At 39.7% G+C, this 14,690-nt stretch overlaps 1 protein-coding gene across 1 annotated transcript in view; it reads left to right on the forward strand.

The window, feature by feature from the left end:
- The first annotated feature begins 280 nt into the window (after positions 1-280).
- Positions 281-14,690, forward strand: part of LOC105398674 (spectrin alpha chain) — a 56,203-nt gene continuing 41,793 nt past the window's right edge. The window contains exons 1-8 of the mRNA XM_048626109.1: positions 281-430; positions 9,614-9,707; positions 9,996-10,169; positions 10,549-10,673; positions 10,974-11,115; positions 11,390-11,578; positions 11,855-12,043; positions 12,382-12,552. Coding sequence (XP_048482066.1) covers positions 9,633-9,707; positions 9,996-10,169; positions 10,549-10,673; positions 10,974-11,115; positions 11,390-11,578; positions 11,855-12,043; positions 12,382-12,552 — 1,065 coding nt within the window. The 5' untranslated portion in view covers positions 281-430; positions 9,614-9,632. The remainder of the gene's footprint in view (positions 431-9,613; positions 9,708-9,995; positions 10,170-10,548; positions 10,674-10,973; positions 11,116-11,389; positions 11,579-11,854; positions 12,044-12,381; positions 12,553-14,690) is intronic.

Here is a 14,690-nt window from a genome sequence, read left to right on the forward strand (position 1 = left end):
AGCAACATTTTTTTTAATATATTGTAATTTTCCGGTAAATACCGTAGAACATCACTACTTGACAGCTGACGGTGAGTTGAGTTGCAAAATTGTTTTTTTTATTGATAGCGCCACTTTATTTTGAATATTTATGATTTTCAATATCGCAATAATTTAATGATCTTTCTCCAAAATTTATAAATAAATTTTTACAAGCTGTAGCATCATCAGTTTCTTTGCTACTTCGCCTTATCGTGCTGCTGTGACGAACTTGGTGTTGTCCTTTGACTGAGGAGATTGAGGCTAAGTTAAATTTTGAACACATCCTAAGAGGCGGTGACGCGACTCGGGTGTGTGCTTTGCATTTCGAGTTATTTCGATCGAATTTTCGTGAAAATATTACAAAATTGGTGATAATTGTGGGATAATCTACGACATATTTATATTTTAGGTAAGTGCAATACATTTTATTATGGCCAAACTACTCCAAAATAACTTAATTACAAGTTTTTTCCAATGGACTAGCTCTTATCTTTGACACACCCAGACAAATTTTCCGCTTTTACACTAATTTAGGGCACCTGTGAGTTTAATTCACCTCTAAATCCCGTTACTATGGAAGGATAAGTACCGAAAGTACATAGATAGTCTACCGGAAAGTTAAAATGGGAGGAGTCGTTATCCATATTAGGTTTATTTTGGTGCATTACGTCATTGTGAGTCGGGCGGATGGTATGCAGTGTTATTGGTGTGGGTATACGCAGTGCCGGCGGCCGCGGCTGTAATTACATAGCGGCGGAGGCGACGGAGCGTGCTCGCCACTGGAATCTGGGACACAGATCACTATGGCTCTAGTCACCCATGTATTGTGATTGCACTTTCTATTCATTGGAAATTCCCGGACCGTCTTCCGACTTGTATGCGCTTTCTTTTCAATGCAGCAGTTTTTTAATGATGATGTTTAATTTGGCCTGTTTGATAACATGATAACACTTGATTTGTTATCTTATCAGCTGATTATTGTAATTCATTTAAAAAAAGCTTCTTCAAGCAAAGATTTTAAATTATGTTTATATTTCTAATAGTAGATGTATTGCTGTGTAAAACCCCTTAAATTCAATGTCAAAAACGATCTACAAACCGCCAACACTAGATCGACGCAGGTGTGCGAAACTTGTCTCCCCGCCTAAGCGAAACTATAAAAACAGCTTACGCACTCGCCTGCCGGCCATTCTGTTCTCAACAGTCGTACCGAAAGGGTCTCCCGAAATTGTAACCTAGCATTATGAGAACAAGAGAAATAAAGGAAATTCCAAGGCCAAACTTGTTTTGAATTTTTATACTCCCACTGAAGAGTCCAATAACTTCAGAAGCGGGATTATCCAGCAAAAATATATTGTTTTTGTTTCCACGCCTGCATACCATAAAAGTCGATAATAAAATGGAAGAATCGTCCCCAACGAGACGAAGTACACAAAGGGTGACTTCTCGTAGCCCGATACTATGCCAAGCTGCACAAAGAACAAGGGCACGGGAAAGACCAAGCAGATCCATGGAGCCTAACCCATCGACAACCCGACCCAGCCGTTCCAGGTCACCATCAAAATCCTCAAGGCGCAAGCGTCATCGTTCTCCCAGTACCAGTAGCTCAAGTGAAAGAGAACAATCACGTTCCATGAAGAAAAAGAAGAAACAACCTGATGAAGACAGTGCATTTATCAATAAGTTCATGACCATGATATCGTCACTCCAAAAAATAGGTAATAATGATAAGTTGCCCTTAACTAATAATGTATTGCCAGAGTTTGACCCTATGTCTAAGGAACAGACGATCGACGCCTGGATAGGTAAAATTGAGGAATGTGCCCAAATTTATGGTTGGGATGATCGACATAAGATCCATTACGCGTTGCCTAAACTGTCAGGGGTGGCCAAAGTATGGTACCAGGGATTACCAAGCCTTTTGTTCACTTGGAGTGAATGGAAAGAAAAATTAAAAGAATCTTTCCCTAGTTACGAAAATTATGCCGATTTATTATCAGAAATGCTTAGTAAACGCGCTAAATACGGAGACCGGTTAGATCTATACTATTATAACAAAATAAATTTGTTAAACCGATGTGAAATCGAGGGCCGCCGTGCGGTAGATTGCATTATAGCTGGAATAGATGACAGGAATGTTAGACTTGGGGCTCAGGGCAACAAATTTAATAAACCCGAAGAACTATTAAATTATCTAAAAACAATTAAGCCTGGACAAGAACGACGTACTACAGACATAAACAAAAACAAAGAAAAAAATTATAACGCTGCTTCAATACCCTCAACATCCGCGAATAGAAATGCTTCACAACCAAATCGGTATAGTGACATAAAATGCCATAATTGTAAAGAGGTCGGACATACATTTTTCATGTGCACTAAACCAAAAATTCGCTGCAGTAATTGTCACTTGCTGGGCCACCTAGTTGCAGAGTGCCCAAAAACCAATAAAACTGCACAGGATAAAACCAAGTCCATTATGAAAATAGAAAGTATAGGAGATTCTAGTTTCAAATATAAAATGCCTGTAAAGGTGAATGGTAACGTTGTTCACTCATACGTAGATCTAGGGAGTGATGGTACTCTGATGCGTGTTAGTGACGCTAAAAAAAACGGCATTAAATGGCAAAACGTTGATGGACCATTACTGAAGGGACTCGGTAATATTCCTTACCGACCGATAGGGTTAGTACATGCAACTATCGAAGTACAAGGTGTAGTAGAGAATGAAGTAGAAGTTTTGATCGTAGATGACCATCTCATAAGCAGCCCTCTGCTAATAGGTCATACCTACACTGAAAGACCAACTGTGAAGATAATAAAAACTCCAACTAGCGTTATAGTTAAAAAGCTAAGCCAATCATCGCCTAACCACCGGAAAATTTCATTATTGTGTAATGCGGGCATAATTATAAAGTCAGGTGAATTCCAAGCGGTACCCGTGAAGGGTGATGATGATTTCTCCGGTTTTGTATACGTAGATGGATGCGTCAGAAATTGCCCAGACAAGGAGTATTATTTATTTCCAGGCGAATACGAAATGAAAAACGGACTAGGGCATATTTTCATACAAAACATACGTTCAAGTGACATATGTTTCATAGAAGGAGAGCTAATTCATCGTAGTGTTCCAGTAGAAAACGTATTGAAGGTGAATAATATTATCAAATCACGGGAAGATGAGGATGCGTCGCCCATTAAACACGGGGAATGCTTAACACCGGAACAAGTTATAAAACTAAAGGAACTCTTAAAAGACCATAAAGACTGCTTCTCAGATTCGTTAAAAAACTTGGGATTCACCACAGAGTCAGAAATGGTTATTCAACTGAAGGACTCCGAGCCAGTGGTGTATCGCCCGTACAGACTGTCCTACGCGGAACGTGCGCAGGTCCGTGAAATGGTGGAAGAAATGCTAGAAGCAGATATAGTACGTGAGTCTCAATCACCGTATGCGAGTCCCATTGTCTTAGTCCGGAAAAAGACTGGAGAGCGCAGATTGTGTGTTGACTATAGGGCTCTGAATCGTAAGACCGTTCGCGAACATTACCCATTGCCAAGGATTGAGGACCAACTAGACATGCTGTCAGGAAATAACGTTTTTATTTCACTCGATCTTGCTTCTGGATATTACCAAATTCCAATCGCCGAAGAATCTCGCAATAAAACGTCATTTGTGACGCCAGATGGGCAGTATGAATACAACAGGATGCCCTTCGGTCTAGTGAACGCTCCGTCAGTCTTTCAACGAACTATAAATAAGATATTACAAAAATCCAGAACAAAGTACGCACTCGTATATATGGATGACATTCTTATCCCTGCTAAATCGTTCGATGAAGGAATGACTCGATTAGAAGAAGTGCTTATGCTACTGCGCGATGGAGGGTTCACACTCAAAATGAGTAAGTGTCGTTTTTTCTTTGATTCCATCGAGTATCTAGGTTTTGAAATAGGAAAAGATGGCGTAAGACCTGGACTGTCGAAAACGAAAGCAGTAGCGGATTTTCCTACACCAAAAAATATTCACGAGGTACGTAGATTCCTAGGTTTGGCTGGATTCTTCCGTAGGTTCGTGAAGGGGTTTGCGTCCATAGCCAAACCACTAACCGGACTTTTAAGGAAGGATGCCTCCTGGAAGTGGACTGAAGAAGAAGGAAACGCTTTTCAGGAGCTGAAAAATATTCTTACTAAGAGGCCAGTTCTGATGCTCTACAACCCTACAGCTGAAACGCAACTTCACACTGACGCAAGTAAGCATGGATTAGCGGGCATACTTATGCAGAAGAATGAATCTGGAACCTTTATGGTTGTAGCATATTATAGCCGAAGAACAACGCCTGAAGAACAGAAAATGCATTCTTTTGAGCTAGAGACTTTGGCGGTTATATCTTCACTCGCCAAATTTCGCGTGTATTTACTAGGAATTACATTTAAAATTATAACTGACTGCAGTGCTCTACGCACAACTTTTACAAAGAGGGATCTGATTCCACGAATTTCTCGTTGGTGGATCCAATTCTTGGAATACGACTGCGAGGTAGAGTATCGGGCAGGAGATAGAATGGCGCACGTAGACGCATTAAGTCGGGCGCCTGTTGATGATGGAGATGCAGATGAGACGCACATTTTGGACATACTAAATGTTACAACAGAAGATTGGATTGTTACTGTACAACAAAGTGACACAGAAATAAAAAGGATTTGCGATGTCCTAAAGGACCCTAAGTCGGATGAATGTGCAGATTTAAAAAAGAATTATAAGATTGTGAACGGCAAATTGTTCCGAATATTAGACCACGCCACTACGAGATGGGTAGTGCCTAGAGGAGCAAGATGGCAAATCTTACAAAGCAACCATGATGAAGTTGGGCACCTGGGATTTGATAAAACTCTGAATAGAATACGCTCAATGTATTGGTTCCCGAAGATGAGGAGGTTTGTAAAAAAATATGTCGGGGCGTGTGTGAAATGTGCACATCATAAGCTCCCTAGTGGACCCAAACAAGGAAACTTACATTCGATCCCTAAAGTCGGTGAGCCGTTCGATACTTTGCATGCAGACCATTTAGGGCCGTTTATCAAATCTAAACGTGGGAATGCGTATATATTAGTCATAATTGACGCGTTTACCAAATTTATATTTATAAGAGGTGTTAGAGACACAAAATCCTCGTCAACCATCAGAGTATTTCGCGAATATTTGAGTCTCTTTGGTTCTCCAAAACGGTTAATCACCGACCAAGGAACAAGCTTTACCAGCAAGGCTTTCAAAGATTATATTAAAAGTGTAGGAGTCAAACACATTTTAAATGCAGTAGCTACTCCTAGGGCAAATGGTCAAGTCGAACGGTACAACAGAACCATCTTAGCTGCGTTGGGAACGATGAATCACGACAAACCAAACGGACACTGGGATGAACATCTACCAAACATTCAACTAGGTCTGAACACTATGGTTAACACCACCACAAAGAAAACTCCTTCAGAGCTTCTATTTGGACGTTTCATCACTAATCCTTCCGATACTATAATAAACGAAATATTCTACGATATAGATAACAACGATAACAATTCTTTGAAAAATCTGAGACAAAAGGCCAAAAACTTGATAGATGCCCAACAAGAGAAGGATAAGGCTAGGTTTGGGGATAAAAGGAAACCTGCCCCAAAATATTCGGAGGGCGATCTCGTTAGAATAATAAGAGCAGCTACGGGTATAGAAGGGCAGTCGAAAAAGTTAGAACCCAAGTGTAGAGGGCCTTATAAAATTAAAAAGGTCCTACCAAACGATAGGTACATAGTGGTTGATACACCCCTTACACGAAAAGGCAAGGCGTACGAGGCCATAATAGCCGTAGACAAAATATTTCCATGGCTCAGTTTTGCCGATCCAGCGTCTGATACATCCAATTCCGATCTAGATGATAGCGAGAGTACAAACTCTCGATGAACAACAGGATAATCTCAAAGTTCCATGATAAATCTAATTAATTGTGTATAGTTTATGTAATTTCATGTTAGAGATGATTATGTAGATACCTATAAATTATTACTTTATATTGTGAATGTCAGAGTAAATGCAGTTGATAAATATATAGGTATGTTGTCAAAGTCACCGACAAAGTGCCCAAGTTTACTAACCAAGTACCTAATTTGTCAAAGTCACCGACAAAGTGCCCAAGTTTACTAACCAAGTACCTAATTTTGTCAAAGTCACCGACATGGAGTACAAGCTTTCTAACAAAGTCACTCGTCAAAGTCACCGACAGAGTGGCCAAGTTTACTAACAAAGTCGCTTGTCAAAGTCACCGACATAGCGCACAAGTTTACTAAACAAATCGCTTGTCGAAGTCACCGAACAAGCCCACATGTAATCCCTCTATAACAGAGAATGTAATTAAGTATTATGTGTTAAGTATAGCATAAGTGAAGTCAAAACAAAATCTTGTCTTTTATTCTATCATTTTATACTGTTCAATCATGGTAAGCAGATAAAAAAAAAAGGATATTTAATTTTTATTGCAATATATCAATAATTATCTTCGTAATACTATTCCATGATTATTATTCAATAAGTTACACTTAAGATAGAAATAATTAAGCAAGTAATTTCTAGTATAAGTGTTCCTAATTTTAAGAAGTGTTGGTATTCAACGAGAGGGCTCGTTGCGAGCAGGATGGCCGAGCTGTAAAACCCCTTAAATTCAATGTCAAAAACGATCTACAAACCGCCAACACTAGATCGACGCAGGTGTGCGAAACTTGTCTCCCCGCCTAAGCGAAACTATAAAAACAGCTTACGCACTCGCCTGCCGGCCATTCTGTTCTCAACAGTCGTACCGAAAGGGTCTCCCGAAATTGTAACCTAGCATTATGAGAACAAGAGAAATAAAGGAAATTCCAAGGCCAAACTTGTTTTGAATTTTTATACTCCCACTGAAGAGTCCAATAGCTGTATGTAGGTAGGTAACTATAAATGCAATTTGAAAGCTAGCATTGCATGACCACACCCAGTAATCAATGCAAAGTGTAGTATTTCTCTGGCATATCAAGTAACAGTCTTGTGGTATCCTATTTCATTACTGGGTCTCAAACTTAACAGGTAGCTAGATGATTCATATATTCAGGAGCTAATATGGTTAGAATTGATAATCCAAAACTGGTGAATAGCTATGTGACTTCTATTGGTAACCAAAAATTCAATATTCTTCTCTAATCTATCTAAATGTGAATCTATGTAATTTAGAAATACTTCCATCTAAAATTAGACTTACCTGTCTGTAGCTACATACAACTTAGTTGCTTATACACACTATTATCTCATCCATTGATAACTCAGACACATACATGAGTCATGCATAACGTGACCATTTATTTTTTTTGTCAAAGCGGGACACCTGCGGAATTTCATATCCCTCAAAGATACTTATGTTATCTTTCTTTCTTATATTCTTATCTTTTCGCTCAGTTTGCTAAGTGCGTCAATTGAAAGTTCAATCCCTACGATGAAAGAGTGAAATGTGAAAGATGAAATGAATGGTGAATGACCGTTTTTTTAATATTTATCTAATAATCTTGTAATTTTTAAGGATACCTAAGTACTTACTATGTTTTTATAAATATACCTGACGGGTAGACTACAGAAATCCGAATTATTTTTTTACGATATTTTACTTTTTTACGATATGAAAATAACGATTTTTTTAAATTATGAATTTTATAGTTCTAGTAAATTTTAAGTTTCCGAATAACAAAAATTACTAAAAGTTCATAAACGAAATTTCAAACATTAAAAAAATGACTACAGTAAATTTTTCTAATGTTAAAATTTCGATGTTTTAAATGTGCGATTTTTTTATTATATCTAATTGTGTAAATAACGAATCCCGAAGTTTTAATATTCCGAAAACACAAATCCCCGAATGTAACTTAGTTAAAAACTTTTTTTTGCTTCGCTCCGCTTCACCGCGCTCCGCTTTGTTTTTCGACATCTATGTGCACCTAAACGCTCCTCCTCGATTTGCTCGTCGTCGCACCTATCTGGTTGTGTGTATTCAACTAAGGTTTTTAAGGTTAAACACCGTAAAAATCCGCGCAAATGTTTTGCTTTCTTGTGTAACTTAACAACAACTACTACAAATAGTTTTCTATTTAAGAATATTTTTACTCTATATTTGAAACGCTCCGCATAGTTTTTCGATATCTAAGTGCACCTAACACGCTCCTCCTCGCTTTGATCGTCGTCGCACCTATCTTTAGGTTTTGGTACGTTCATTTTATTTTTGACAAAATCACGTATTATCATATTTTCCGTCCGGATTTGATATTTTCGTGATTATAATAAATCTGTATTTTATTTTTTGTATATTAAAGTAATCGTATTTTTTAACGTTCGTGTATTTAACAATCGTAATTACAAACCTTCGCCATTATAATATCTATTCGATTTTTATAAATCTATATTTAAAAAATCGTTATTGCAATATTTTGTAAATTTGGTACATATTCGGTGTTTCTATTACGGAAAAAAGTTTTTCGGAATTTTTGGGTGTTCTCATACCAGACGCTACAAAATTCTTAAACATTATACTTTGATTTTTTCAATAATTTGAGAAGTTTAATTTAAAGTTCTTATCAATAGTGCATCTTATCTTATTTTCACATTCATAAAAGTTAATACAGATTACTTTTTGGAAAACATGTACTCCCACACATTTCTTCTTTGTTAGGAAGCGGTAGGTGAGCGAGATAAATTTATATAAGCATACACGATAGAGCAAGAGCGAGTCAATGATCGTCACTGACCAAAGTTACTTGCGGAGTCTCGGTGGAACTCAGACTCATATTACTCCCTTTAGTCTATGTGAGTAAGTGATAAGAAGAAGTTGTCTCAAGTGATTAAAATAAAGAAAGAAAATATGGGATGAAGTAACAAAATGTAGGTAATTTAAATTATCGTTTGGCCTGTTTAACAAAGCGGGACATTTTTGCTCTCGCGGGGGACAGCGGGACGGACAGCTTGAAAGCGGGACTGTCCCGCCCAAAGCGGGACGTATGGTCACATTAGTCATGCATGAAGGTCGCTTGATGTAAGCAATGATGGTCATACCTGCTGATGGCCTCCAAACTGTAGCACACATGTACTGTGTCAACTTTAATGTACTGTTGGCCTTAATAGATCAGCATCCTGCAGTAAAGTTTTTAAAATGATCCTTTAAATCAGGTTGTTGTAAAAAAACATGTGGATTATAATTGATATTGGTAAACCAGCAGTTAGAAAAACTGAACTCATTGCAAAAACCGATACCTACTTGTTTTTTTGTACTTATCTCTAGACAACATTACTATTACAAACAACTATTCAAAACAGCATAATTAGTAAGTAGACTTGATGAATCATTTATAACTTTTTTATCAGTGTACTTGGTCTCTCTTTTCTACTTAGTTTTTGTTTGCATTTTTTATTGCTGCTAACTTTACAGTCCTTGATAATAATAGTTAGTAAGTTAGTTACAATAGTTTCACGACAGTTGAACAACCTTATTTTTAAAGATATATAACAATAACTCCATTTGTATGATTGTTACAGTTGAGTTGACGCATCCATCATGGAGCAGATCCCGCCTCCCAAGGAGGTGAAGATCCTCGAGACAGCTGAGGATATTCAGGAGCGCCGTGAACAGGTATGCAGAAAATGAGGCATATGTATAGCCAAATAAGCCTCCAATAATATCCATAATTAAGTAAATAATTTTTCTCTATATAAAGTTATCTCAACAAGGCAGTTTTCAATTTATTAATTCATCATCCCATCAGAAAGTTAAAATTGCTTGTAATATTGTGAATTTGCTGCAATGTAGGTACCATAATTTTAATTATATTAACTATTAAATTTTTACTATATAAAAATTACTAAAGTTGAACTACCCAACCCTTATCCATAACTACAAAACACTGCCTTCCCCACTCAGGTGCTGAACCGCTATGAAGACTTCAAGCAAGAGGCCCGCGCCAAGCGAGAGAAGCTCGAAGACTCTCGCCGCTTCCAGTACTTCAAGCGTGATGCGGACGAGCTCGAGTCCTGGATCCAGGAGAAGCTGCAGGCCGCTAGTGATGAGAGCTACAGGGACCCCACCAACTTGCAGGTGCGTTTAAGTGGGAAGTTGTCAGTAGTTTGAAAAATTGACGTTCATTAGAAAATTTTATATTTGTATGATGAATAAAAATAAGATTTTCTGCCTATGGTGGATGTGGCAACATTTTAAATGGAGAAATACTGTTAATATTATTGTTGGTATGCAGATTTCATAGTATTAAAATTGCAGTTTTTTTGCATGTAGACATTTACAGTGTCCCACTGCTGTGCACATGGCCTGCACAGTTAATACTATTTAAATGTTCATGTCTGAAAATGATCCGCGTTCTTCTACAAAGACAAAAGCCCTTTTACGATGTAAAAAAACATTTGATTTTGAGTTATGTTCTTACTTATTCCTGTTACTAAAGTAGTTTATCTTCTAACAGGCTAAGATCCAGAAGCACCAAGCCTTCGAGGCGGAGGTGGCGGCGCACTCCAACGCCATCGTGGTGCTCGACAACACCGGCTCCGAGATGATCTCCGCTGGACACTTCGCCTCTGAGACCATCAGGTAACATTATTAGACTCGAACAGTCTACTTATTTCTTTGATAACGGTGGGGTGGACTGCTATAAAGGCAGCTGATTCATCATCATCTTTAATCAGAATCAGACAAATCATAATCATAAGATAATGGAATTTGGCAGATGGTCCCAGTGGTGTATTAAGTAACACATAAACAAAAAAAACCCTATTGCATTGCGCTAGGTTGCATAGCATCGTCTATAAAAAAATACGGTATTGACGACGTAACACAACAATGAAGCCTCGCCCTGTATCTTCACATTTCTAACGCTCCCATTCCCCTCAGGCGTCGCCTGGAAGAGCTGCACCGCCTGTGGGAGCTGCTCCTCTCCCGGCTCGCGGAGAAGGGCATGAAGCTGCAGCAGGCGCTGGTGCTCGTGCAGTTCCTCAGACACTGCGACGAGGTCATGTTCTGGATTCATGACAAGGTAAACTTTTTGGCAGTATCGTCAATTTGGGTCGATTTGGGTTAGCATGTAGAAATTTCTATAATTTCAATGTCCTGTCTTATTTCGTTGTTTTTACTGAGCTCCTAATCAATAAATATAGTTGTTTGTTTTGGTTTCATACCAAAACATTCCATTAAAGCGTTCTGCTAAACACTCATCTGTCTTATTTTAATCCAAACTAGGGTTTTAAGGTACCTACCTGCTGAAAACATCCATCAAACCCCCCATTTATTCCATATTTTTGCCTCATCAGGAAACGTTCGTGAGCGCGGAGGAGTTCGGCTCGGACCTGGAGCACGTGGAGGTGCTGCAGCGCAAGTTCGACGAGTTCCAGAAGGACATGTCCGCGCAGGAGTACCGCGTCACCGAGGTCAACGCCCTCGCCGAGAGACTCGTGCTGGAGGGACACCCGGAGAGAGAGACTATTGTCAAGAGGAAGGACGTGAGTACATGACAGTCTAGTGTGTAGACAGTTCCAGAAGGACATGTCTAAGAACTACCTAGAGCATAAATGGCAACATTATGTAATAAATTCCTACATAAACATCTATTGTTTGCCAAAATCCCGTTTCTATATTCCAACGGCCCACGTTATTAATGCTGAACATTCCTTAGCATGATGACTATGAACTAGGCGAAGTTAGCCCCTCGCTTGTGTCTATTATTGAAGTACGTATGTAACATTAACATTCTAATCCCATACTTTATCTATCCTCAGGAACTTAACGAAGCATGGCAGCGTCTCCGCCAGATGGTAGTCATCCGTCAGGAGCGTCTTCTCGGCGCTCACGAGATCCAGCTGTTCAACCGAGATGCGGACGAGACCATCGCCTGGATCTCTGAGAAGGACCTCATTCTCGGGTCGGATGACTATGGCAGGGATCTCGCTACTGTGCAAACGCTGCAGGTGTGTTTTAATTAACCTGTAACATTGATGTTCGATATGCCTATTGATATTAGAGCGCATCTTTATTTATTACAAAACATGCATTATCTGGTTTTGGGGTTTGAAGAGGATGGGTCTTGATGTAGTTTTTTAGAATTATTATTGGGAGGTTAATATCCAGCAGTAAATTATCATTAGATTAAAAACAGACCGCTTAGTTAATTAATCATATGATTATGATGATAATATAAAATGCTTCCCCGTGTGAAGTTACTATAGGTCTTATGTCATTTTAGTATAACTTAGCATATGATTTACCCACCTATCACACCATAAACTAACCCCACAACCCTCCACAGCGCAAGCACGAGGGGGTAGAACGCGACCTGGCAGCCCTCGAAGACAAGGTGACAACCCTGGGCGCGGAGGCGGACCGGCTGGCGGGCATCCACGGCGACCACGCGCCGGCTATACACGCCAAGAGAGGGGAGATCGCGCAGGCCTGGCAGACGCTCGTTACTAAGGCTCAGGTGAGATATAAGTAATTCAAATATAACAAGAGTATAACGCGACCACGACAGGGCTACTTGTAGCACGGGGCGCTATTAAGACGTGACAAAAGTTCTCCGTCGCGCTCGCTCTTGAGGCTCCGCGATGTAAAACTCTTGTCACGTCTTACATGCGCCCCGTACTAGCCCTTCTAGCCGCCCTCGAACGCGGACCGGCTGGCGGGCATCCACGGCGACCACGCGCCCGCCATCCACGCCAAGAGAGGGGAGATCGCGCAGGCCTGGCAGACGCTTGTTACTAAGGCTCAGGTGAGATATTGATATGAATGAAACAACCGTACTGTGTGAAGCTCTGTATTCCACTGAAGATACATACACTGGACAACCATATCTATGTGTGTGTGCGCACGCACATGCGTAGCACTCCTCCAACATTATTTTGAAATCCTGTAGGTATACAAAGAATACAAAAGATAAATAATAAATTCACTGCTTATAATTAATATGCTTAGTTCTAGGTCTAAGTTGCATGCTCGAACCCAGCGACTGACCGCCATTATTATTATGATTATTATCATTATTACAAGTAGGTCGCTCGGTTCGCTCACTCGGCCCTTGAAGGTCGGACTCTGTACATTGAGCATCAGCTGACGGACCGGCCTCCGCTGCCTGAGCCTGCTCCCATACTTCGTCTCCCTCCTCCTCAACAACTGGTCCCGCAACAGGAGAACTGTAACTATCAGCAACAGCTGGGGGCGCGGAGGAAGCGGAGACCGGTTCGGGCGGAGGCGGGGGCTGCCTTGGTGATATCACCGCGGCCGAACAATTCGATTCAACGGCATTTCCGCTTAATTGCTCGTCAAAAACAATCGAATCACCACAATATTTCGTTATTTGATCTATATGCCTTATACAAGAAACATTAAACTGAGGAACAAATATATCAAACATGCGATTACCTATGTTTTTAATAATTTTTCCTAATGTCCATACATGTTTCCTATTCACAAACCATTTTAACCAGATGTTATCACCAATATCAAATTGCCTATTACACTTTGGAGTATAATTATTTTGTAGTACTTCTTGATCCATGCTCTTATCAGGTAAAACCAAATCTAACCTTGACCTTAGATTTCGTCCAAACATCAACATCGCAGGCGTTTGTCCGGTCGTACAATGTACCGTGTTACGGTATTCAAACAATAAACCGAGGAGCTTTTCATGAATAGCCGCTATCGATTGGGTTGAATTTGATAAGAACAGGCACATTAACATTTTTTTGCATGCCTTAACTGAATTTTCTGCTTGCCCGTTACTAGCCGGATGATACACCGGCGATGTCAAATGTTTGATTCCATTTGCTAAACAAAATTCGCTAAATTCTAAAGAATTTATTTTAGGATCATTATCGGAAACTAGACAATTCGCAATTCCAAATACAGAAAATAAATATTTCAGTTTTGTTATAAGTGCACGAGTTGAGATTCCACAATTCATGTGTAGGCATTCAACCCACTTACTATAGGCATCGATCACTACGAGATAGGTATTTTGTCCTATTGTCATGTAGTCCAAGTGCACTCGTTGCCAAGGCCCGGCCGGGCGCGGCCACGGTGCGGGCGGCGCGCGCGGGGGGGCGGGCCGCACGCTCACACACGCTTCGCAAGAACCTATCCAACGCTCAATATCCTTATCTATTCCCGGCCACCACATTCTTGACCTAGCGGAGCTCTTTGTCTTATTAATGCCAAAATGGCCAGTGTGTAACTCGTCCAACATTTTCACCCTGAATATTTTAGGTATAATGATCCTATGTCCCCGAAATAAGCAACCATTGTTTAATTCTAAATCAAGCTTACAATGAAAATAAGGTGCAATTTCGTGACACTTAACTTTTCGGGGCCAACCGTGATTCATGTAACCAATTACTGTTTGTAAGGTTTTATCTTCGCATGTGGCTTTTTTAATGTCAGCAAAAGTAACTGGTAAGATATCGGGATCTAAAAAATTCACCAAATATGAATCATTGCTTTCTATCTGACAAGGTTCCGTGGAAGTAGCTCGTGAAAAGAAATCGGCCACTATGTTATTTTCCCCGCTAATATACTCAATAGTATAATTGTATGCCGAAAGAATAATAGCATATCTTTGTAAGC

Source organism: Plutella xylostella, chromosome 15 (genome assembly GCF_932276165.1).
Source record: "Plutella xylostella chromosome 15, ilPluXylo3.1, whole genome shotgun sequence".
Taxonomy (NCBI): Eukaryota; Metazoa; Arthropoda; class Insecta; order Lepidoptera; family Plutellidae; genus Plutella; species Plutella xylostella.